The 24116-nt window shown below is 45.7% G+C and overlaps 1 protein-coding gene across 2 annotated transcripts; it reads right to left on the minus strand.

Annotated features, from left to right (window-relative positions):
- Window positions 1-119: 119 nt before the first annotated feature.
- On the minus strand, window positions 120-24020 carry SCAMP2 (secretory carrier membrane protein 2). Of its 2 annotated transcripts, XM_067534649.1 has the most exons (10): window positions 23887-24020; window positions 15936-16016; window positions 15155-15244; window positions 14564-14707; window positions 12544-12661; window positions 9907-10035; window positions 9016-9175; window positions 8238-8339; window positions 4749-4866; window positions 120-2756 (listed from the first exon to the last, which is right to left on the minus strand). In XM_067534649.1, the coding sequence occupies exons 1-10, from the start codon at window positions 23941-23943 to the stop codon at window positions 2610-2612; spliced, it is 1146 nt and encodes a 381-aa protein (XP_067390750.1). In that variant the 5' UTR covers window positions 23944-24020; the 3' UTR covers window positions 120-2609. The 2 variants fall into 2 exon arrangements, with proteins under 2 accessions (XP_067390750.1, XP_067390749.1); XM_067534648.1 differs by lacking the exon at window positions 14564-14707.
- Window positions 24021-24116: the final 96 nt, after the last annotated feature.

The following is a 24116-nucleotide window of genomic DNA, read 5'->3' on the forward strand; positions in this document are numbered from 1 at the left end:
AAGGATTCCTCCCCTCCCTCTGGTCAATCTCCTCTGTGCTAGCATAGGACTTCAGTTGCTAACGTATGGAATGGAATGGACGATCACCACAGGTTTAAAACAGCAGATTCACACAAAGGTTGGGGGTTAGGGTTATTGTTTTTTATTTAAGCACAAAAGTTTGACTTAACATATACATTTTTACATGAAAAGATTAGAGGGGGAAATACATCAGAAAGGGGGAATTTTAAAGTCTCATTTTTCCATCGTCATGTACATTCAAAAAAGTGAGAGGCAAGACGAAACCTCACCAGATGCACTGGATCAGCTTAAACAGACATGGTCTCTTATGCTGGAAGGAGAGGTATTAATGATGACCCCCATCACTATTTCCATATAACAAACTGAGATCAGAACCACAGTGGAAATCAACCCCTCCCTTGTTGACATGAAGGTATCAAGCACTTTGCTCCTCCCAGTCTTTCCCCTGCCCTTCACCTTCCTCAGAGAGGCCACAAACCAAATGGGACCCGGCCCTAAATCTGGGAAGGTTTAATTAGCTATGTTTTGATTGGTTAACCAGATCAAATATGGATGCAAGCAAAGCAAGGGCCCTAATTCCATAGCAGACCCTCACCCGCAACTCAACTCCACTCAATCCCTCTGAAGAAAGGGGCAATATTCTCAATGGACTGGGTGTCACGGGCTCCAATGACAGACAGAAGAGAGCAAACATCCGAGGGTGCTGGTGGCTGGGGTTTTTCTCCTTTCTAGATGGACTAAATAATTACTTTTAATACACTTAAGACCAGGAGCGTCCAGATGCACTCAGCAAGCCCTGAAGCGTTTCTGTAGCCTATGAAGAATGAGGCATCAAGCCTGAGTCTGGGGAGGAGTTTCTGCATTGCATATCCACACCAATGCCATGTGTGTTCATCATCATCATCATCCGTTATAAACAATTTGCAAGTGATCACACCATTCTTTTCAGGGATTTTGCCCCCTCTTGCCCAGAGTTCCTGGATTTCTTCAGTGCATAGGAGCGCTCATACTTTTTCTCTCCCAATCCCCTTTCAGCCTGCTGTTGGAAAAGTGACACCCTCCCTTTCTCCCCCTCCCACTTTTTCCCATGAGAAGAGGGGCTCACAAGACCAGGATTCTAAAGATTCAACAGCCAACAAGAGAGGGAAGGGATAAAGCAGCTGGTGAAGAGCAGGTACTTTTTGTCCACTGCAAAAGTCACAAATCTAAAGAAAGAGCAGATTCCTCCCTCCCTTCCCAGTCTCATGGGCTTTCAGGAGGGCACCTCAGGAGCTAACCAGTCGCTCAAGGTCAAACAGGAAACTTCATCACCAAAAAACAGATACATGGACTCCCATCAAAATCCAGCAACACGTGATCCCCATCAACACCGATGTGCAATCTTAAGCGAGGCAGAGTGCGGCAGGAGGTGGTGGTTATCTCCTGAGGAGAGGCATGCAGTCCAGATAAGGTGGCACGTGCTTCCAGGAAGAGCCCTGAGCAGTAGAGAGGGTTTTGCATAGACAGAGTTTTCAAAAAGGAACGTGCTTCACAGCAAGACTCATCTCCCTTGATAAACATACGAATTCCCCCTGGAGAAAGTCCGCTCACCCCCTAGAATCACAAGCTCCATGGGATGAACCTCTCAATGTGAAGAGCAAGCTGGGCAGGGAAGAGGAAGGACCAGCTGCAAGCGAATGTAGTGTTCTGAACCCAGCAACATACTCACCAGGGACTGTGCAGGCTGTATAAAGACTGGAGCACTTCCTCTCAAAGCTGGTTTGGTGGCTCAGTTTGCTTCCCATGTTCTCAGTCTCCCCCTCCGCATCCTAAACCCCACGCGACACCCCCCCCCAACCCTACAGGCTCCCCCATGAAGCTGCTGTCGTCTCAAATGCTGTGACAGTGGATCTGGTGAGGTATAGAGATTATCCCCATCGCCCCGAGATTTAAGGCTATATTGAAGGCTGCACTTTGATGGATTAACCCTCCATGTTTCCCCTTGGGGGCTACAGGAATAAGATTCCATAGTACAATCTTGGGTAGGACCCTCACCCCAAGGTGAGAAAAAATAGAAGCGGGAGAGAGTTTTGCATCACAATAGGCTGGCAAAGAGCAGTTTCCCAACAGCACCCTTTATGCCATATGTTAACCGGACCCTGTGGGAGCCTTGCAGTAAGAGGTCAAGAACTAATTAGCATAGAAGTTTAAAACAAAGGGCAGATTCCTCCCTTATTATTTACACACACCTCCCGTAAGTTGCAAAATAAATCCTTCAGAGCAAAACCCAATGGAAGAGCTAATAAAAAGTGAAGAAGATTCCTGTCTCTATCACAGGAGCATGGGGAAGCAGGAGAGGTAGTAAAAAACATTGAACATGTCCTGGATAAGGAGAGAGATATTTGATTTATGAGAATATTTCCCTATCCCCTACCCCAAAGCAAGGAAAGAACTAGTCGCCATAAATGCAGATGAGCTGGAGCTAGAGAGACCTCTTCTCATCTCCACAGCCGGCGTCATGGAGTTAGCATGGTGCCCATAGAAAGTGCATCTTAAGATCAGGTTGTGATGAAAAGAAGGAGACGCAGTGGAGGTACTCATGGAAAGGGTTAGTTTCCTCGGAAAGCACCCTGGGCAGCTGAAGACGCGGCACCGGCAGCTGCATTCTGGACGTTCCTGTTGGTTAGGATGCCTTGAGAGAACTCTTCCTGGGCCCTTTGGAAACTGGCTCCTGTCCGCCGATACAGAGAGTGCACCTGAGAAAGGAGAGAGAATCTGTCAGCCTAAGGACTCTCCCCCTCGCCCCAGCACCATCTCTCTTAGGGATTCCCCATGACCTCAGACAGCTGACTGGAACCTTGGGACAGCATACAGGAAGCTAGCAAATTCCTCTCCTCCTAGTTCCATAGCTAGCTAGCCTCACAGGCATGGAGAAGGGATGCCACTAACAATAAGAGGGGCTGTCAGCCAAATCACATCCAGCCCAAGCTGTGGAAGATTTACGAGAAAGAGATTCATTACAAGTGGTGAGCACTCAACTCAGTGGAGGATGAATAACCAGGGACTTCCATGCAAGTAAAGGATGGAGTGCAAGCCTAACACTGTCACACAAGAGACCTGGGTATCAGGGTACTTGGTGTCACAGAGACCAACATCATCCCAGGAATCGGATTTAAGACTCAAGGAGGAAGTGACTAAGGAATTCACTCCTTCCCCCCCCTCCAAGAATCCCCAGATATCAAATCCGTTGCCTTTGATATCTGGCAAACATCCATCCAGATTCTGCAGGAGGAAGCCAGGTGGGACGTGTCGGGAGCAGAGCTAGGACAGCAGGAGGTAGATGTGTTTGCCAGGTGGCAGCTGTAGAGGGAGGGAACTGGTTTGTGGCTGCAGGAGGCAGAACATGGCCTAGTTTAAATGAGCAACACCATCTGGTGGTGATGATTTTGAAGTATTTGGTACAGGAACATAAGAATTGCTTTCCCAGATCAGCCCAGTGTTTCATCTAATCCAGTGTCCCATCTCCAAAACTGGCCAGGACCAGATGCTTCAGGGGAAGGTCAAAGAAGCTTCTTGATGGATAACTATGGAATAATGTGCCCATAGCTTCTTCCTAACCCATCAGTTAACAAGTGGCTTATTTCCTGAAGCAGGAAGATTCACACCCCTTATATATTTCATCTTATCTAGGGTAACTGTGGATGTTCTCATGAGCCATCTAAGTGTTTGATCCTTTTCAAAATTCTACTTAGCGCTTGGTCTCACTGAGATCTTGGGACAGTGAACAGATCAATTATGTGCTGGATAAAAGCGTGATCAGAGAGATGTGATTTCTGTTCTCTGTAGCCCACTTACTATTTCGTCTGCCTCTGCCACCTTCCCTCTGTAGACGACCTAGCTCCTATCTTTTCACTCACTCTCGGTATGGAAGTTGCTTGCATAGCTGTAATCTTTTCCATCACCCACCCATGTTATGCAGAGCCAACACATTATTGCAGGCAAGGCTGTACCATCGATCTCATTCACAGAGTGGCAGGATTCTGCCGATTTTGGGGTTTTTCCCTATGCTTTATGCATCAGGACAGCACTTCCTTGCCTGACTGCCACCGCGCACTGAGCAGACCCTCAGTGACACATCCAAATGAAACCCAAGCTCTTTCGCAAGTGGTTACAATTAATCACACCCACTATGTCGGAGAGCAATTCGTGTTATTCCTGCCAGTTCTCATTACCCTGCATTTGCCAATACTGAATTTCATCGGCCATCATCCTGCCCCGTCTCCTAGTGTGTCTGTATCCCTTTGAACTTCCTCATGGTCTGTTCTAGTTTCAATTGACCTAAATGGCATCTGCAAATCTTGCCACCTCACTGCTCCTCTGCTTTTCTAGATATCAAATGTTGGCCTTGTGGGGCCAACCAACCCCGATAACCTTTTGCCGTATAGAAAACAGACCATCTATTCCACCTTCTTTGTTTCCGGTCTCTCAGCTAGTTTTTCATCCACAGGATTACTTAAATTTCCTTCACAGCTTCTTATGAGGGATTTGATGCAAATCCAGAAGGAGGAACTGGCACCTCTTCACAAACTTGCTACTTTCATCCTTCCTTTGAAGCTAAGCTGGTTACTAGCCACAAAACTCTAGAAGAGATTAGGGTTCAATACCGGGAAACCCTTTGCATATGGCAGTGTACTTCCCCTAGGACTCTGGATCTAACTGGAACCAGCTCTTGTCATTCAGTAACTTACCTGCTTTAGGAGGATGAGCGAGAGGACAGCACACAGCGTGAAGAATGCAGCCACCACCATCATGATTATGGACACAGCCCAGCTTGTCCCGGTCTCCTCCAAAGCTGCAATCCAACCACTGTAACAAAGAGTGCTCATCAGAGGAAGAGTACCAGGTACACACAGGGACAAGAGAGGCAGACAAGGTTCTGGGAAAGCACTAGATTGCTTAGGTTATTTGATGACATGAAGATTGAGGGACCACAGAGAGGGCATGCAGCCAAGCAGAGCTGCTGCAGGAATGTCAGACCACAGGAAAAACTCCTTACTGACTTCAGTCTCATGCAGGAAGTTACCCAAACCATTCCAGCTGCTGGACTAGCTATGAGAAGGATCAGTGAGGTGTCTTTCCCATTTCCTTCTCAAAGTGCACTATGTCTACACAACAGTGTAAGCCTAGGGTTAGTAGGATGTGTCAGCTGACCCGTGTCAGGAAACCCTGGGTTTGAGTGTCTACACTGCAGTTTATCTCTAGATTGAGGATTTTCTGATGTATGCTGAAACCTAGGGCTGTGGCGTCCACACTGCAGTGCACAGACCCAAGTCAAAATAACCCTATCCCAGGGTTCCTAGCCTTGCCCTCTGCCCCCATGTTGACACTCTAGCCCTAGGAACATGGTGCACTGTGGGAAAACTTTACTCCCTGCACCCCCCTCTCCTGCCCAGTGCTATTGATGGGATCAGCTGCACATGAGTATGTAAACTGCATAATTAGCACCTCTGGTGTCTGTCTCAGCAGAATGACAGCAGTCTGAGAGGGTTTTATACTGAACAACCCTCTAACCTGAGAACTGGGCTCTCCACCTCGAGGCTGAGTCACATGGGCAGGAAACCGCTCATGTGCAGCTGTTCTGAGGATAATTAGAACATCAGTCACCCGGGCTGTCAAACTATTAACATGAAACTTTGCAATTCTTAATTTTTAAAATGGGCTGTTCAATGAAGGTAGTTTTGTTTGCTTGGGTTTTTTTTTTTTTTTTTTAATTTATTTTTGTCTGTTTTCCTCACTCCCCAGAGTCTGGCTGCTGCCAGCTATGAAACAGTGAAGGGCACCCCCAGGGTTTGGGGCCCAGTGTGCTTCAGTACTCTTTCCCGCCCGGAGATCCCTTAAACCTGCCCCTGCTGCAACCAGGAGGCAGGGATAAGGGATCCCCGAAAGGCTGCAGGGAAGTTTTGGGGCTGGCTCCCACTCAAAGCCCTCACTGTGCACGCTGCATACGCAGCCCAAAGAGGGCAGTGGGGGCCTGGGAGCCCGGGATAGAGAGAGGAGCAGGACCAAGCAGCTGCCCTGCAGGGAGGGGGGAGCAGCCGAGCTTTCTGCTCAGCACAGCCAGGGCGGGATGACCCCCAACATCCTGGGAGCCACCTCCTGCCTGTCAGCTTTGCTCCCTGCTCCAGGCAAGCTCCAAGCAGCAGTGAGGAGGAGCCAGAGCAGGAACGGAGGGAGCACACTCAGCCAGGCAGTAGTGGAGCTCCCGGCTGCTATGTTCCCAGCTATCTGCAGCGCTGCTCCGTGGCCACTGGGAACTCTGGGATACACCCAGAGGGTTTCCGGGACCCGAGTCAAGCTGGGGCCGTGAGCACCCAGGAAAGCAATAGGGCTGAGAGGCTAAGTCCCAGCTTAACATAGGCTTGGACCCTCTGGCCCTGCAGAGTTCTGGGAGCCTAGGTCCAAGCCCTAGATTAGCACAATTGGTATTTGGATGCAAGAGGGGTTAGGTGTGAGCTCAGGTTTGCGCTGCTGTGTAGACATACCCTAAAAGTTAACCCAATATATGAATCACAGAAGTGGTTGCTAGCTGGAGATCCCACAGGAATGGGAAAAAGCACCATGGACTTGGGAAAGGAGAAGACTCACTGGGCCAAGATCACAGAAAGGAACAAAATCCAACTCCAAATAGTTAACATTATGGGACTTGAGGCCCAGAATGCAGCTGGGGCACTTGTTTCTAGCAATTCTGAGCCACTCATTTTCAGAAGCAGCCTCTCTCTGACACTTGCACAGAGCATTATGCTAACCCTGCCTGGCTGAGAGATCCTCTGAAATATGGTTATAGTCCCCACACCATTCTGGCTCTGCTGTCATGCATTAATCAAAGCACTTGGGACCTTCATAAACACCTTTATTGACAAAGCATTCCCGTAAAATTCTACTCGCTGGTTTATCATCACAGGAAAGAGCAGGCAAGTAGATTTTGAGCCTGGGCCAGTATTTTCATTAGAGTTTTGCAAGGCTGGGGAAATATTTGTGGGGAGTGGAAGAAACAAAGAAAATAGGATGAAAGAGCACAGTGTAAGAGCTGACTCTTAGGAGATGCCAGTTGCTAAGATTAATTCCTAGAGATCCTCAGGGCTACATCCCTGATAAAGTGCAACGGACTAGGACTACCAAGATGTTTAGCTAGAATCCAGAGTTATCTATCTGGACAAAAGTCCTCCTCTCACCATTGGAAAAGTGCTTTTAATTTCAGTTGCTAAGTAAATTGTGTCATCTTTTGGCGACTGAGAAGAGATCAGAGAGAAGGAAGTATTTGATGTGTTTCATTAGCCATGTATTTTCCACTCTATTCTAACTACCCCTAAACACAAATCACACAATTTAGCCAACAATTAAAATACTGTCTGTTTGGGAGTGGCTCTCCTACAGATCAGTGTGCTCTTGGGAACCAGAGTGCTCTCCAAAGTTAGTCTAAAAATGGAACTCTGACTGTGACAGGGTCAAAGAACCAGGAGAGGGAGGGGGTTCAAGGATTGCTTTGCCCAGAAGCCCTTCTGCAGGCTGTGGGCAAAAATAGACTGTGGTTTCACCGCAGTTGTTACCAGAAGGCATCCCCAGAACCAAACTCCCAGCCCTGAGCTTTTCGCTATTCTTTTCATGCATAATGTGAAGAATAGTGAATAAAAAAAAGCTAGAATTAAAAAAGAAAAAAAAAAGCTTCTCTCTCCATTTAATTTGCAGCCAACACATTAATAAACTCTGCTCTCATTTTACGTGGGATCAGAACTGCTGAAAGATGGATTCTGGTACCCAGTCTTTAGATTATTAGCACGTACTGATCTATAGAACAACACCTCCACCAGAGAAAGCTATGTGGGGTCTTCCAGGATACCCAGACAAGATCTCCGCTGAAGATGTGGTACCAAATAGGCATAGAAAGACATTCAGAAATAAAGAGAAAGCAGGAGGCAGCACAAGAAGGAGTGGTTGGGAACTGTCAGGCAATATTAGCAGAGGAAATACATGCCTCTGATGCGACTAGAAAAGGAAGCGACAAGGAGAAATGCACTGCAGCTGAACTCCGCGGAAGCCATGCACCAAGAGAGAAATGGAAGAGAACAGACAACTTTAAGGGGAAAAAAAAGCACAAAACAAACTCTTCAGACAACTGCCATCCTGTTGAAAAGGTGCCCGTTCAGGGCCGCACTACACACACTATAAGTCATGCTTACCTGTCGCCCCAGCCAGGAATGCCAACTGCCTGGATGATGTAGATTGCAATCTGGCAGAAAAAGACGAAGAAGAACACAAAGAAGCTGAAGGAGCTGTCAGACCTGCAAGGGGAGAAACTGGGTAAGTGAAATCTAGGAATTACAAAAAAGCATTTTGTAAATAAAAGGGAAATAATTGTAATGAACCCTCCTCCAGTTGAAGATTGCATGAGGGGTTGGGATTGCAGCACCAAGAGGAAGCCATGCAGCAAGAGAATTAACAAACACAGTGGCTGCAACATGCACGAACTTGTTCTGAATGGAACGTATGATGATAAAGCCCACTTCCTTAATACTTATCATACAACCAGGATGTTTAACTGGACTACTATTTTCAAGAATTTTCTGAACACAAATAGTAACCATGACCAAATAATTAGTGGTGTTTGGACACTGGAGATATATTAATATCTCATTGACAAGCATTTCCCACTTACTTTAGGTTTCTACTGTCTTTAATATGGCATATCTAGCAGCAGTCACATGATCTTTCACTACATCCATCTAGATAGGCTTGTAGATTTCAAGGCCCAAAAGGACCATCATGATTATCCAGTCTAACCTCATCACCATGAACACAAGATCAGTCTCGTACCCCCAACATCCAGTCTGTAGGGAAGGTTTTGGCCTATCTAATATCCCGAAGAAAATCCCCCAGGCAAACATACTATGATCTGATTAAGCTGCACTTCTTCCCAGTAACGGCTATATGCTGGTTAAACTGGAAAATGGTACTTGCCTGAAAGCCTTGTAGATGGGTCGATACCAACAGAGGAAAGCACAAGGAGTGAACAAAACAAACCACAGGATTGAGAGACCAAAGTCTACTCCTCTCTCTGATTTGACTGTGAACCATGCCAGGCAAGCAAGCAGGTTTAGAAGCAGGGTGACCGAGTGAACTGTTCAGGATGGAAGAAAGAAGGGAAACATATTAGCAAACTCTCGGAAAACCCACAAAATGCCAAAGCATCGTTGACCTCTCATGGAATGCTATGCACAACGTTCTCTGTAGAAACTAGGTAGCACGTGAGCCATGTTTTCAGCATTTCCCTTCCCTAACAAGGGCCATCTGCACGGAAAGGTGGATCTTACTTTAAGAGTTCCATCTGATACTGCTCCTATTCACTCCAGCCTAAAGTCTTAATTCTTCTTAGGACACCATAACTGGCTGCTGGGGATGTGATTACAACATCCCACACAGGATTACTACTTTAGGTGGAAACTAGACAGAGGCTGATAAACAGCAACTGGGGAGCATGGCTTGGGTATCCTGATGCATTATAGTTAAACAAAACCATCATCCTTTCAGATCCATGGATTTGATTGTCCAGAAGGGACCATTATGATTATCTAGTCCTCCATAACACAGGCCATCAAATTTCACCTAGAAACTCCTGCATTGAGCCAAATAACTTGGGGCTGAACTAGAATCTTTTTTAGATCTGTCTTTAAAAAGCAGAGGACCAGGATTTTACAGCTACAAAAGACACCTGTAGATGAGTGCAGTATCAGTAGCTACTATGGAAGAGTCAACATTTGATAGAGAGCTTCCTGAGAAAGAGCCATCCCAATTTCTCCTTCCATCCCAACTCTATTTCCCCAACTGTCCCAGTTACAGGCTGTTACTCACGCATCCACAAGTAATAGAGCATCTTGCATGTTCGCTGGTAATCGGCTGGGATGTCTGCAGAGAAGTCCTGATAGAAACACGGCTTGATTGGACACTTCTTGGGTAAGGGTGGCCAATTGTTCTGTCTTGCTGTAAAATGAAAAAAAGGAGAGATCCTTCAGAGTTCCTTGCTTTGACAGACTCACTAAAGCACAACTATTCACAAGCAGGCAGACTAATAATCAATATATATTAAAACTGGACCCTGGGAAAAGGATGCAGCAAGCAGGCCACAGCTAGAAATGTGATTTGAATAGTCTGTGCCTTGGAAGAGAAGCTGCATCTGGAGCTTCACTCATAGATGGCTAAGCACTGCTAGGAATCTGACACCAATGAAACGGGTCAAGTGTTGTTTGAGAGGCCTCTGATAGGAAAACTCATCAGCTCAGCAGACAAGAGCTCACAAGAGGGTTGGGCTGAGACTTTGGAACAAACTCCTGCAGGGACTAAGGACCATCACAAACCTCACCATCTCCTGCTCTAAGAGCGACGTGTGCGACTTTGAACTGCCTTTTCTAACACACACAGCAGGCAGCGCGCACACAAAAACCTACTGAAACTAAAACCCTACAATACACTGCACACGCAATTCTCATCCTTTGGGAAGGATGAAAGAAAGCATGAGCCACGCGTGACAGACTGTGCTTTGTGTGAGACTAGAAGGTACTCAGATGAGAGGGTGGTATAAGAACCTATATAAAATTACATCAAAAAACTCCAGTAAAAGAACACTAAGGATGCAAAGTCAAACACTTGAGCTAGGAAATGCCAGAATTATGGTTGCTTGTGCAACCTTAATTTGGCCTCCTCATGTGTATGTATTACCATAGTCATTCATTACATGAATTACACACACAGTTTTTGATCCATAGAACCCCTGCCTCATTCAGTGAATAGGTATTAAATATTACTTTGTATTGTCCTCATTAAATGTGTGGCTGTCACACTAATTTATGTACACAACACTCCTGTGAGAAAAGGCAGTGGCATTATTTCCATTTTACAGTTTGGAAAATGAGGCAGACACACTAAGGCCGAAGTTGTCAAAAGTGTCCAATAATTTAGGGTGCTTAATGTGAGACACCTAGGGCCCGATTTCCCAGAGTACTTAGCATTAGATAGCACTCTTTATTAGAGCCAACAGAATCATTGAGACTTTCGGTTCAGTGGCCGCACCAAAAACAAGCAAAAAATAAAAAAAAATAAGTTTCTAACCAAGACTGAATTTTTTGTTTTTTCTTGACACAAGAGAAAACTTTTAAAAACCCAGTTTTGATTTGAAAATGTCATTTCAAAACAACATTTCAAAACAAACCATTTTGACTGCTCCAAGTTTTTTTCTTCAGGGTTTGGGACTGTTTTTTTGGCCAAAACTATTCACTGAATTTGCAAATAGCTTTGGTGCCCTGAAAAATGTATTTTTCAATGAATTTACTACTCACTGAAAAATTTTCACCCAGCTCGACAGTGTGTGTCCAAAGCACAATTCCAACTGGTTTCAGTTGCAGTTGCGAGCGCTCAGCACGTCTATATATCTGGCTCTAAGTGTCTCATCCAGGAAGTTGAGGAACACACAATTAGTGGCCAACTGTACAAAGCTTGTTTTAAGTCACTTAACTAGCATCACACAGGAACTTTGTGGCAGAGGTGGGATAGAACACCACCATGGAGAAATAGATTGTATTTCCTTATCAATGAGACCATCTATCTCTTGCTGGAATCCTCTGCCTCATTCACCACATGTATGCAGTGTAGTTGTAGTCGGTCCCAGGATATTGGAAAGAGAAGGTGGGTGAGGTTATATCTTTTATTGGACCAACTTCTGTTGGTGAGAGAGACAAGCTTTCAAGGCAACTACCCTGCCAAATTTCAAGTCCCTGCTCCAAAGCATGGAGCAACAGAACTTCATAACAAGACAGTTGGCAAGACTATTTTAACAAGGCATTTTCCCCCAAACCTCATCCTCAGAAGTCGCTGAATCATTTTAGCTGAAACTTTCCAAAAAAATTCAGTCTGGGGCATGCACCCAACATGGAGAATTTCAGCCTGAACAATGAATGTCTGGCAAAGTTACAAAGCAACTGCAAACAGAGTCTTATAACGCAAAGTGTCGGGCAACCTTAACTATGGATGACACCACAAGCTCCACCTATAATAAAACAGCTGCTGACAGGTGAGTGCCTGAGAACATCACCATGTGTAGGAGACAAATGGGAAAGGAGATAAAAGGGGTCACATGGTCTAATGTATGTATGAGACTGAGATAGGCAGCATTACCCATGTGTCATTATACAAAAAAATGAAGCAGAGACCAATTTGTTCAAGATCACGCAGGAAGTGGTCTCCTGAATCCCAGCCTTAAGCTTTTATCACTCCCCCTCTCATGTGGGATGCCACAGAACTACACTAAAATGATGTGTGTAAGTTCTCATTGCTGTGACATTTAGACATTTCTCATGCAGACTCAGCCCCAGCAAGCACAATATAACAGGATCCAATATCCTGCAGAATGCAAATGGCGGGGGAACTCTTGTACACGTGAGCTTAGATGAGTGTGACAGCATGGATACTTAGACAGGGGGAAAAAACACTACTCACGGTTAAAGCTTGCTGCATTATCCTGCAACTCCCGCTCCTTCCTCTCCAGCTCCGCTGCTTTCCTCTCCAACTCCTCCTGCTGCTGAAGGAGTCCAGCCTGGGCTGCTGAGGCTACGGTCTACATGGAAAGTCACCAAAAAACAATCAGAACCAAAGAGACATTCAGTGGTGAAAGGGTCCCTTCCTAATGGAAGAGGGGGATGCATACACACGAATGGGTGTTTCAGCAACATTCAGAAGGCTGAGGACACCTCAGAAATAGAACGTTCATGGTTGGTCTGAGACATCCTTCAACGTTCTGCCAACGTTCGTGGTAGGATGTTAGAAACAGATTTCAACAGAATCCGCCAGCAGCTCCCTTCTCATAGTCACCCTCGAGGAAGGGATTGGCGATGACAAAGTGGGAATTTTCTGGAACATTTGTATGGATCCTATATGTGCCTCAGTTTCCCTCTATACTTTGCATTGCTACCCAATGGGGACAAAAGGGTTAACAATGCTCCTGGAACAGCACAGGAAACACAGGCATGTGAGCCACCTCACTGTCAGGGTGGAATGAAGAGAGTCGTTATCGAACGGTTTGAGGCCGACACAGATCAACAAGGGGTCTAGAGAGAGAATTCAAACTCCAGTGACTCATGCATGGCCTTGCCTGGAGAACAAAGGACTGGGACGTGACCAGCAAGGAATACAGTGTGGGGTTCTGGTTATTCTCCTGCGACTGACTATGCAGGTCAGGGACAGAGAGAAAGCCTGAAACAGATCTCACTACCAGAGCTTGGCTGGTGAATGGTCTTGGCTTTAACCTTTATTTCTCTGTGTTAACCTATGGACTTCCAGTGCTGGGTTCCAGCTGACTAACAACCCCTACACTGTGCTTTGAAAACGCTGTCTGGGTGTCACTGCCAGCACTGGCTGGGGTAGATTAGTCCCTGAAGCATGGACAAACATCTATGCGTCTATTTCAATTGGACTCGCTGGGCAGAGCCCATGGTAGGAGGGCTGGAGCCTAGGCATTCAGTCTAGGAGGCAGTGAGACTGCATGGCCTCCCCTCAAGGAAGGAAGGGGATCCCTTGGGGGTCTGCCATGCTCAAGGGGTTCCTCCAAGAGACTGTTTAAAAGTCCTATGGGATCTGTGACACTGATTCCATAGCTTCTCTGGCAAGTTATTCTACTGCGCAGCAAGCCTCATTGCTAGAGTCCTTTGAGCAACTCCCTCCACATTCTCCTCCTCATTTGAGGCCATTACTTTTTGTTGTCCTCAATTAACCTCTGAAAATGTCAGCATGCCCCAAGGGTTTTGTGTTAATACTTTGGTAGGTGCCTGGGGGCCAATATCCAGTTTTCCTTTAGCTGCTCTAGTTTAGCTGTTATGCTTTCTTCCTGGGTGTCCTAGAGGTTTTCAGCCCTGGGTTTTGGATTTAAATTCAGCCCAAGCCAGTTATGACCAAATCCCTTTCCCCTGAAATCCATTGTGACCTCTGAAATGTGTTGCTGGAGACTGGATGGAGACAAGCACTGTCACCACGACGACCCCCCTTCCCCAGCTGACACTCAGCAGAGAGGTCAAGGGCTGAATGAACCATGAAGATATTCTCTCCCTTCAAGGGGCATATTGGTGGGGAAAGCTTGCACTGCTGCCCCCTGTGCTCTGGACAACTAGAGGGCTTCAGAGGTGCTAATCTAGGACCTTTCACCAGAACTAAGATAATTTGAACAAAAAGCAAGATAAGAACTCCCTCTTTCCAAGGGTCTCTCTCATTTCCTATTTTGGATCCTTTCCAAATTAGCACCCATTTGTTTCAAGAGCCAGGAGCCCAAGTCTGCTCAGGATGTAATAGGGAACTAACAGCTAGGAGGTGAGGGGTAAAAGCAAAGCTGAAGGGGTCTTTACAATGCAGGGGAATAGACACTAGGCTTCCGGCAACTATAGACACTAGACAGGCAACCTTCCAGCCTGGGACAGGAAATTTTGGAGGTCCAAGAAAAAGGCCATGAAGCCCCCTCTCTTCTCTGTACTTTGCCTACCTTCCCCTGGATCTCTTTTATCTTGTTGCTATTCTGAGAACTGAAATCTTCTCCTAGCAGCCTCTGTCTCTCTGAATTCTTGCTTGCTGAGATGAAGCTGAACGGCTGGTACTTGCTGGCCTGTCTAAGCAGCAGCTGCAACACACAACTGCACTGTGTCCACACTCACAGAACCGAGTGTGTCTGTTCCTCCCTGAAACTAAGCTAACACCAGTAACAAGTTATAAGTGCGAGAAGGCCAAACAGAACGGGGAAAATGCAGTCAGTTTTGGTAGCAGAGGGAAAGACAGGAGGACTTTACATTGTCTACTACTCTGAATTATTTTTAAGACATTAAATATTCCCCACTGCAACGCCAATCAACATAGTAAATGCAAATGAGGGTGGGGCCGGTCAGCTGCAGCCTCCCACATCCCACCCAAATGACTCCTGTTCTGACCTCCAATCCCTCTAGAAAAGCCTTGATTGATGGCCTGTAAGACGCAGAGAGGCTCATTTGTATTCCAACAGCTTTGCCTAGTGGCAGTCATGGCAGGAGCTGTCCATACATTCAGCAGAAAGGGGGTGGCTGGGGTACACTACCTGAGGAGTGGGTTCCACAGATGGCTGTAGGACAGCAGGCTGCGAAGGGCCAACGGGCTGCGTCGTTGGACCTGTCTGAGCTCCATTTGTCTAGATGAAGAGAGTGACACAGCAAATGAGCATTACACAGAGTACTTCCATTGGCTGAACAGCAAGTGTCTTCAAGGAGGCATGTGCCAAACTAGAGGTCAGGTCTGGAGTCCCAGGAACACCAGGGACCATCCTGCGTAAGTGTCTTTATTTTATGTTTCTGAAATATCTGTCAGCTCCTCATCACCCTGCACAAGATACGGAGAATGACATTATGGGTAACATCATATGCCAGAGAAGAGACCAATGGTGCTTTGCTTTATTGTTTGAACAGTAACTATTGGTTTTCCCTGGCTTCCCACTTGCCCGCAACAGTACTGGAGCTGGTCCCTGCTGCTCCTAACCACCCAGCTAGCACTGATATCACAGCAGTAATCCCTCTCCCAGCAGAGAAACTGAGCCTGACACTTATGTCCCCTGGCATGAGACGACTTCTGCTCCACACTTAGGGATTGCCAACCTTGCCTTGACTTCACAGCCAAAGCAATAAGTGCAGAATTCCTGCAGGGAGATCACCAGTGCTCTGATCTTGGGGTCTCATGAGAAGTGTATTGTGCATGTAACAGGTCACTGTCCACTGGGGACACATCTATGAATGGCTCATTCATTTTATAGTCTCCTCTAGCAAGGGACCCAGTTGCCTGGTACAACAGGTGTGTAGATATTTGGTGTAATCACATGAGCCACATACCAGCCGGGAGTTCTCAGAGAAGGGATTGAATTCATCTAAGCCACCTTGGTTAGCATGTGCCAGCTGCGTCACAGAGGGATCCTGAAAGAGAAAGGGGAAGGGCATTTAAGACAATGGCAGGAGTTAAAGGGAAAAAAAGACAGCCTCTAGACAACCTACCCTGCATGTCCACACCACACAAGCAGGTAGATAGGTATGCATGCCCTACCCCCGGTCTGCTGTGCTTTTTAATGCATTTTCTTTCCCCACCCCAACTGGCTTTTTCCTTGGAAAAAGTCCACTCCCACATGCCGAACACAGTAACCAATATTTACTATGGACCAATGACATCCTAGGGTCTGGATTTCATTTGCCTTGAAGTCTGAAGAGGAAAGAATCCAGCCGATCTGCACTCATACTACATTCAAGCTGAACTAGCAACTCAGGATAGTGGATTGGTGTTTATTTTATTCAGTGTGGGGCTTCAGTCAAAGATACCCACTTCAAACTACTCCTGGTCCCTCAGCCTTCACAGCAGGGGGGGAATCTGAACTGTTCTCCCAGTATGCAAGCAGAAGCCCCAACAAGCCAGGAAGCTACCTCTCCTGTCTGTCACTCATTCCAGATCCTTGCCCAAAAGTCTCTCACTTCTGCAGGAACTTACCTAGAGAGCATAGGGTGGTGCCTGCTGTTCGTAGAGATCTTCTGATCAATGTGATCATTGGGATAGTTTTCCTTACATTTGTTAAGCTAAACAAAACCAATGGCTGATCAGAACTTCAGAAAGCCATACCACTTTGTAAACACTTTGTAAACTAGGTAAAAACACTGACAGTGAAACTGAGGCACAGAGAGATTAATCTCCCCAAATCAAAGAGTCTTCAGCACAGCTGGAAGTAGGACCCAGATTTCCTCTCATCCCTGAACTTTACCCACTAGACAACAGCTACAACAGCCTTTTGTAAAGCTGAAGAAATTGGTAGTCCATCCTGGACAAGAGTCTCTATCAAGGGCAGCAGAGATCAGCTGAACAGGTTGTCAGAAATCAGCTCAACAGGTTGTCAGGTAGCTGACAGACATCAGCTACTACAAACTGCTTACATGCAGCCCTCTGGACTACCAAACTATAACCCTAAGCAGCCATTCTGACAAGGCAAAAAAGCAAGAATGAGGCTATGGTTTCAGGTTAACTGATCACACACGATCATGTTTGTAGGAACATCAGTTTCTCCTTCCGCCACTCAGTGCCAGTCTCCTTTTGGTCCCTCCCAATAATCTTACTGCTATGAAAAGCCTCCCTGCATCTCTTCCAAAGACAACGGTCTTCCTCGCTCTGTTGTGTTATCTCTTATGTGCCTTGTGATACAGTTTGTACGAAAGGAAGTATACAAAGTAAAGCTGTATTTTGCTAAAGGTTCTCCCTTGAATAGCCAGACATTGGCTGCTGCTGCTGATCCTGAAGCATTCTGTCTCCCAAAGGTAGAATGAGGTACAGTTGCTTCTCTGTTGCAGTCATTTGCAAACTGAACAGCCATGTAATTTTACCTTTGGAGCTCTGCTTAAGCAAGATGCTTTCTCTTCTCCAGCAGTCTATGTATCTATCAGCTGAAGCCATTTTATTTTTTGTTGTTAATGAGGCAAAAGGTAATTGCTAGGCTGGGCAGGGGAGGAGGAGAGAGAATTCAGATACATAAAGGTTGGCCAAGTTTCTGGTTTGGTAAGCATCAGAGCTGTAAACCCAGGGAAAGCCAACTGGCTTGTCTCAAACATATTGTAGATAGGTCCCTTGGCTTCTAGTACAGCTTTCTGATCAAGTGTATATAGAAAGCTCTGTTTAATGAGTAACTTTAGACGTCCCCTAGAGATTAGACACTCCCTGACTAACTAACTGGTTACACAAGTTTATGAATCACTCCAGGATGAAGTCTCAGAAACAGGTTGCATTCACCAGGCAGAGCAGGGTTGCAAAAGCTTTCCAGGGAACTTATATATACCCGTAATTCTGCAGGCAGAGGATGCCCAGAACAAAGGGTGCAAGTTCTACCTCAATCACTTCATCCATAGGGTGAAGCACATGTACACCTCTGGAATAAAAGCACCAGTTTAACCAGATGCGCTGACAATCCACCGTCACTAGATTTAACTACAGATGCCCTGAGAACTGGAGGGGTAGGGGGAAGGAAGGCCCCTACATCATCAATTTCTGCAGAATTTAGCCTTTTTAAAAAAATCAAAGTTTCAATTCCAATTCCTTTTGTAACCCTAAGAAAACCTTCCACGCATGAGCTCTGACAGTAGTCTTCCTGAGTGCGTGGACAGGTAGTCCTACTCTCTGCGTCTGTTCATGGCTTTCCCAAGTAGCAAAGTGAAGCTAACAACATCCTAGTCAGCTTGTCTTTCCTTTCCAGCTTGTCTTTCCTTTCCACATCACACAAAACTCAACAACCCTCTTAAAACCTGCAAGAGCACTGTCCTTTTCCTATCAGAGACATGGATTCTTGTCTAGACTAGAACTTAGGTGCGACATGAGCATGTGTTAGCTCCCCCATACTTTAGCTTGATCAGTTTTGCACATTTTTAAGGCAACATGTCTTGTCTACACTAGATGTTTAAAATATGTTAGTTAGAACATGGAAGCTACCATGAGCTAACAGCATGTTTTGTCAGCTACCATCTGCTAACGGCTAACACAAACCAGATATAAGGTCTAGCATATGGCTACCACATCAAGAACAAATAATAAGTTTTTAGGAGTATAGGGTAGGTAAGGCTGTCCAAAGAACCTGAGTTATCCAACTGGAAAAAGCTTCCTATTCTTCAGAAGCCATATTTGGGCAGTAAAAAGTGTTGGGTGTCCTGTTCCACAGCCATGTAGAACAGCAAAGGCTGGAGTGCGGCAAAGAAAACTGAGCTGCCTTGGGATAGATTAGGAGTTGCAGTAAAAAGCTACAGTTTTGATCACTTGCTGCAGCAAAACAGTTTGCTTCCATTTTGAGAGAGAGGCGACCTCTAATATTATTTTATAGCCTTTTAAAAGTGCAAACTTAGTTGTGGCTGCAAGGGCCAACCAGTTTACTTTGCAGATCAGATTTATCAGCTATAGACATGAAGACTTTACAGTTTCTTTCAAATCGGCCAAGTGTCTGGAACACATCTAGCCACCCTGTCAGGTTTTAGGAGGAAAAAAAGCTATCAGGCAGAAAGTAACACTGAAGGCCTGGCTCATAGGAGCCTGAAGCACATGGCACAGTGGAGCTTGTTAGAAGTAGGAGATATTTAAACCAGGGGTTCCCAAACAGTGGTAGCGGAGCTTGATGTTTTATCAATTCACTTGACAACATTTTTTTAAGGTGGCATGTGAAGCAATAAAGTTGGGGAGCTGCTGAGTTAGACAAACACTTTTGAGAAATCATAAGCTATCTCTAGGTTTCACATCCGAAAGATGGAATGCTTGGTAGTTTGCAGAAAGTACAAGAATTTCAGAACGTCAGTCCTTTGAAGCAAGAGTAAAATCTTTTCATTCCCTACATGCTGCTCATATGAAACACAGGGAAGCAGTAATGTCACTTTGCTCTGTAGAATGCAACGAAGAGATTCACAGATTTACTATCTTCTTTCGCTTCCCTTATACTGTCAAACAGGATTTTAGTTCTTGACGTTTTAAATTACGCTGCAGTTTGCAAGCCCAAAATGGCCTTGATTTTGGATCAAACACTAACACCACAGATTAAAAAGCTTTTAGAGAATCAGCTGCAAAAACTGTGTGTTTGTTTTAAGAGCAAGCATCTCAAATACACCCAAACTAGGTTTATTAGTATGCTAGCTGATGGATCCACAAACTTCTGTGGCTGAGCAAGAATAGGAGCACATCAGATTTGGGCAGGACAGGGCACCTTGTACTCTCTCGTGATAAAACTTGGAGTATCTGGGTCAGCTAATAGAATCACAAAGCTAATAAAACAGCTTTAGGAGCTGTGTAGATCAAGGCAGAAGAGCTCTCATCCCAACTAGCTGGCTTGAACGTACAGCAGTTAACATAGGCTGTTCTGACAGTGCGTAAGCCCAAGCAAGTACAGGCAAAATCCTCTTCATGCTGTTATAGAACGTCGCATTAGCCACAATCTTGCTTATTCTGTATCTCAAAAGATTATACCCCATTTTAAGACATTTGAATTTATTTTGACTGTAATTTAAATGTTACTCTTTATGCCCCTAAAGATAATGGAGACTTCAAGTTCTTATCTATACTTGTGATGCAAACATGAGTTTTGGTATTCTGGAGCTATCTGCCATGTTACGGTCCCAGGATATTAGACAGACAAGGTGGGTGAGGTAATAACTTCTACTGGACCAACTTCTGTTGGTGAAAGAGACAAGTTTCGAGCTACACAGAATGCAGACCTGAAATCGAGCTCCATGTAGCTCCAAAGCTTCTCTCTTTCATCAACAGAAGCTAGTCCAATAAGAGATATTACCTGACTCACCTTGTCTCTCTAGAGTTTATAGAGTTATTCAGGCATTAGAGTTTTTACTTGAAATTGAAATAAATTACACAATCTTTCTTCTGAGTCCAGACTACTGGTGGCAGAGGCATTTTAATGTATATTAAAGCAATGCAAAACTGAACATAAAACCAAGTGATAATCAGTTTAGTTAACAGAGAATGTGAATGAGAAACCCTGACACAACAGTCCAAAACAGAACATGCAGAATGCAAAGAAATGCCCTTAGACAACTACAACAACAACTGTGAGGATAATCTGTACCGTTTCTTTAAATCTGTAGCATGAAATCATACTGGATGAGGTCTGGGGAAAGTTGCAGGCAGACGTTTCAGAAAAGCTTAAGTGATAATGCTATTTTTCTTATTCCAATAAAGCTCTTTGTTCAGTGTTAGAAGAAAGTGACTTAATTCTTTGCTACTGTCACACTATAATATTTCATTTTAATTTACTTAATGATACCCCAGACCTAAAATAAGGATGAGCACATTTTCTTGTCAGACAATCAAATTTGAAGTCTTAGCTGCTCGTGGACAAGTGATCAGAATCTTTTCTTAGCATGTCCAGAATAGTTCATATTATACTCATCACATAAAACAGAACCCTACCCCAAAGGAGCCTCACAGTGGATGAATAAGAATCCTATTGGAAAAACAGACAATGTAAGTTATCATTGACTGCAAGGAGAGAAGGAACGTTAGAAACCGAAGTTATTTGGTAGGAATGGAAAGCATTCCTTTGGCACACACCCAGCACACATGCACACCTCTGACTTCCTACTCTAACCTGCTTTACGTGGATTATTAAAAAAATTAGAAGTTTGCCATCCTAGCATCACCTGGTTCTAGATTATATCTGATCTTTTTGTTTGGAGGAGAAACTCAAGTACGTCAGGTCAATGACTCTGTGACAGCATTATGATGCACAAACCAACAGAGTAGGTACATGCCCCCAGTATGCAAACGGACAATACCAATATTTTCAGGCCACTAAATGTGCCCAATAAAGGTGATTAAAAAAAGAAATCATGATCCACTTCTAGTTCTCAAACACATACAAGCCAATATTTCTGTTTTTACTTGGGTATGCACAAGATATTTCTGGGTCCTAACCCCCTTGGGTTTATAATGAACTCAAAATCTTTTGTTATTAAGATTTTAATTATTACTGGCTCACCAGATTTCAATATCACAAAAGCTGTCCATGAAATAAGAGGATATGCCCCAAGAAGCAGCTTTCTGTTATGTCTTGATATCTTTATTACATGTCAGAAAAGTAAAGAAATGTTCCTATAAACAGATCTCTGAAATGTAATGTGTTAACAGTCATCTTCACATCTATAGCCATATAACTTAGGATCAACTGGCTGTTTTTGGAGCCATCCACCTACTCTCTAGCTAAATAAATGAAGGTTTCAAGGCAGCGCACACAGACATCAACTCAGTATAAAAAGAATCCAGGCAGCATTTAGAGTGTGTGCAAAATCCCAGAGCACCTCAGAAAGAAGTCCTTCTTCTTAGGTTCAAAGAACCTTTGCCAAGACAACCAAATCTCTGTTAGTAGAGTGTGTGTTTAACTCTGTATGCTGAGTAGTACTGCTAGAGAAGGAGCAATACAGCACATGGACAGAACATTGCACAAGTCTACAAAGAATGTGAAACATAGCAACAGTTTCTAGATCACTCTGCCACTGTACAGCAACGCAACTATCTGACAGGAATATTTAACACACCTATAACTTCTCCTCGTACTTGCAATCCAGTGTTGCTAGAGCTTCCTGTACACTTTATCACAGTAACTGACACCATGTCATTTATACCCAGAGAGATTTTAGTGTCTCATTCACTTGTCAGAATACATTCTGCAGAAAGAAAGAGTATGTTTTTTGAACCAAGAGCATTGCATGCACATTTACCACAAGAATACGCACATAGAGCAGGCAATCCTGTCACAATATGAGCCTCTACATCCTAATACTCTTCCACTGCTGACTCCCATTCACTTGCATGCACATTCTCAATGAGCTTGATTCTCCTCTCATTCATACTGCTGCATACACTCCAATGTAGAACTGGTTACAGTAAGTGGAGAACATGGCAAAAGGTATTCATGACGGAGCTTGGCCAGCTATTTTCACAATATAGTAGGTGACAGCAAGCATAATTGAATGGGAGGCAGCAGGCACTGGCCAGGACAGACAACATATTATCCTGGATAATTACCTGGATATTATCCTGATAAGTGGAAATAGCTGCTCAAAAAGATTGGGAACCACTAGCCCTTGAAATACAAAGTGACAGGGATCTTTCCTAAAAGGGGCCACAGGTCACAGCCACACTTGAAATATAGTGTTCTTAATGAAGACTATTTCCCAAGATAAGCTTCAAGAAGGTAAAAGAGGAAGGACTATCTTGTGGTTAAATACACTGGACCTGAATTCAGCTCCCAGCTTTCCCACAGACTTCCTGCATAACCCTGGGCAAGTTGCTTAATTCTCTGTAAAACAGGGGTAACACTACTACTTTTCTCCACGCTTTGTCTGTCTGGTCTATTTAGCTTGCAAACTCTTTGGAATAGAGAACACTCTGATATATATGTAACACCACCCAGCACAATGGGAGCTCTCCTCTCAGCCAGGGCCTCCAGGCACTACAGTAATACAAATAATATACATTCTCCCAGATTAATTTAGATTAGCAGTTCTCAAATGGTTTGCCCATCTGTACTTGTATACCTAGTTCTCCCCTTCCGTATATGGCTGCAACCCCCAGAAAAGCCAGCAGGATTTGCACCTGGGAACCCAGCCAGAAACAGGAGCCCTTTGCTATCCCAGTCAATGCCTCCTATCTCCCAATCAACTGGGCATGCCCTAGCCCAGCAAGACATTGTTGCTTCCGAGCCCCCCCGCAGACTGGAGGGCTGCAGGGAGGGTGGCCCTGAGTTGCACGGCGGGTGATGGGCATGGCACCATCGGAGGAGGGGGAGGGAGCTAGACCCCGCGGACTGTACCGCCTGAAGGGGGGAGCCCACACGCAGCACACTCAGCAAGCCGGTTGGGGGGCTACGGGCAGGGTGGGGCACAGGCCTGGGGCTCTCCCCAGGACACGCGCGACGGGCAGAGCAGGTGAGTCACAGCCGGAGGGGGCGCTAAAGAGGGGAGTCCAGGACAGCTTTGGGGGGAGCCCCCACTTCCAGACGTGGGGCGCTAGGCCCCACCTTCCCCAAGGCGGGTCGACCCAGCCCCTCATCCCTGGGACTCCTCCCGTCCCGGGCCTGGCACAGCCCCACAGGCTCGGTTCGGGGGGCCCCCTTACTCCCCTCGTCAGTCCCGCCCCCTCGCCCCTGATTGGGCGGCGCGGGTCAGCGCGGCCCCACCACTGGCAGGCGGCCCCCCCACTCAGCGCCACGTCCCGGGGGGCGGGGCAGGGGACGGGAGCCGCCCGGCTCGGACGCGCTCCTGTCCCGCCTACCTGGAAGGGGTTCACGTCCACCGGGTCGGCGAACGGGTTGGTGTCGAAAGCCGACATGGCAGGGTCCGTACCTGCGCCGCCTGCGCCGCCCGCCCCACTCACTCGCTTCCGGCTCCCTCCCTAGGAAGGGAACGGGACACTTCCGGGAGCGAGACTGCGCGTGCGTACCCCTTACGAAACCGGAAGGGGGTGTGTGAGACCTAGTGTCTATCACGTGACAAACAGACTGT

This window comes from Emydura macquarii, unplaced genomic scaffold (genome assembly GCF_026122565.2).
Source record: "Emydura macquarii macquarii isolate MOO-44397 ecotype Brisbane River unplaced genomic scaffold, CSIRO-AGI_Emac_v2 contig_3451, whole genome shotgun sequence".
In the NCBI taxonomy this organism is placed as follows: Eukaryota; Metazoa; Chordata; order Testudines; family Chelidae; genus Emydura; species Emydura macquarii.

Excerpts from the sequence above, each read along its gene's own strand:
- SCAMP2 (XM_067534649.1), bottom strand. The coding sequence starts at position 23,943 with ATGTCGGCTTTCGACACCAACCCGTTCGCCGACCCGGTGGACGTGAAC. Across the intron at positions 15,245-15,935 it reads TCTCTGAGAACTCCCGGCTG|ACAAATGGAGCTCAGACAGG; the intron begins GTATGTGGCTCA and ends CTCTTCATCTAG. Across the intron at positions 14,708-15,154 it reads CTGTGGAACCCACTCCTCAG|CTGCTGCTTAGACAGGCCAG; the intron begins GTAGTGTACCCC and ends TGTGTGTTGCAG.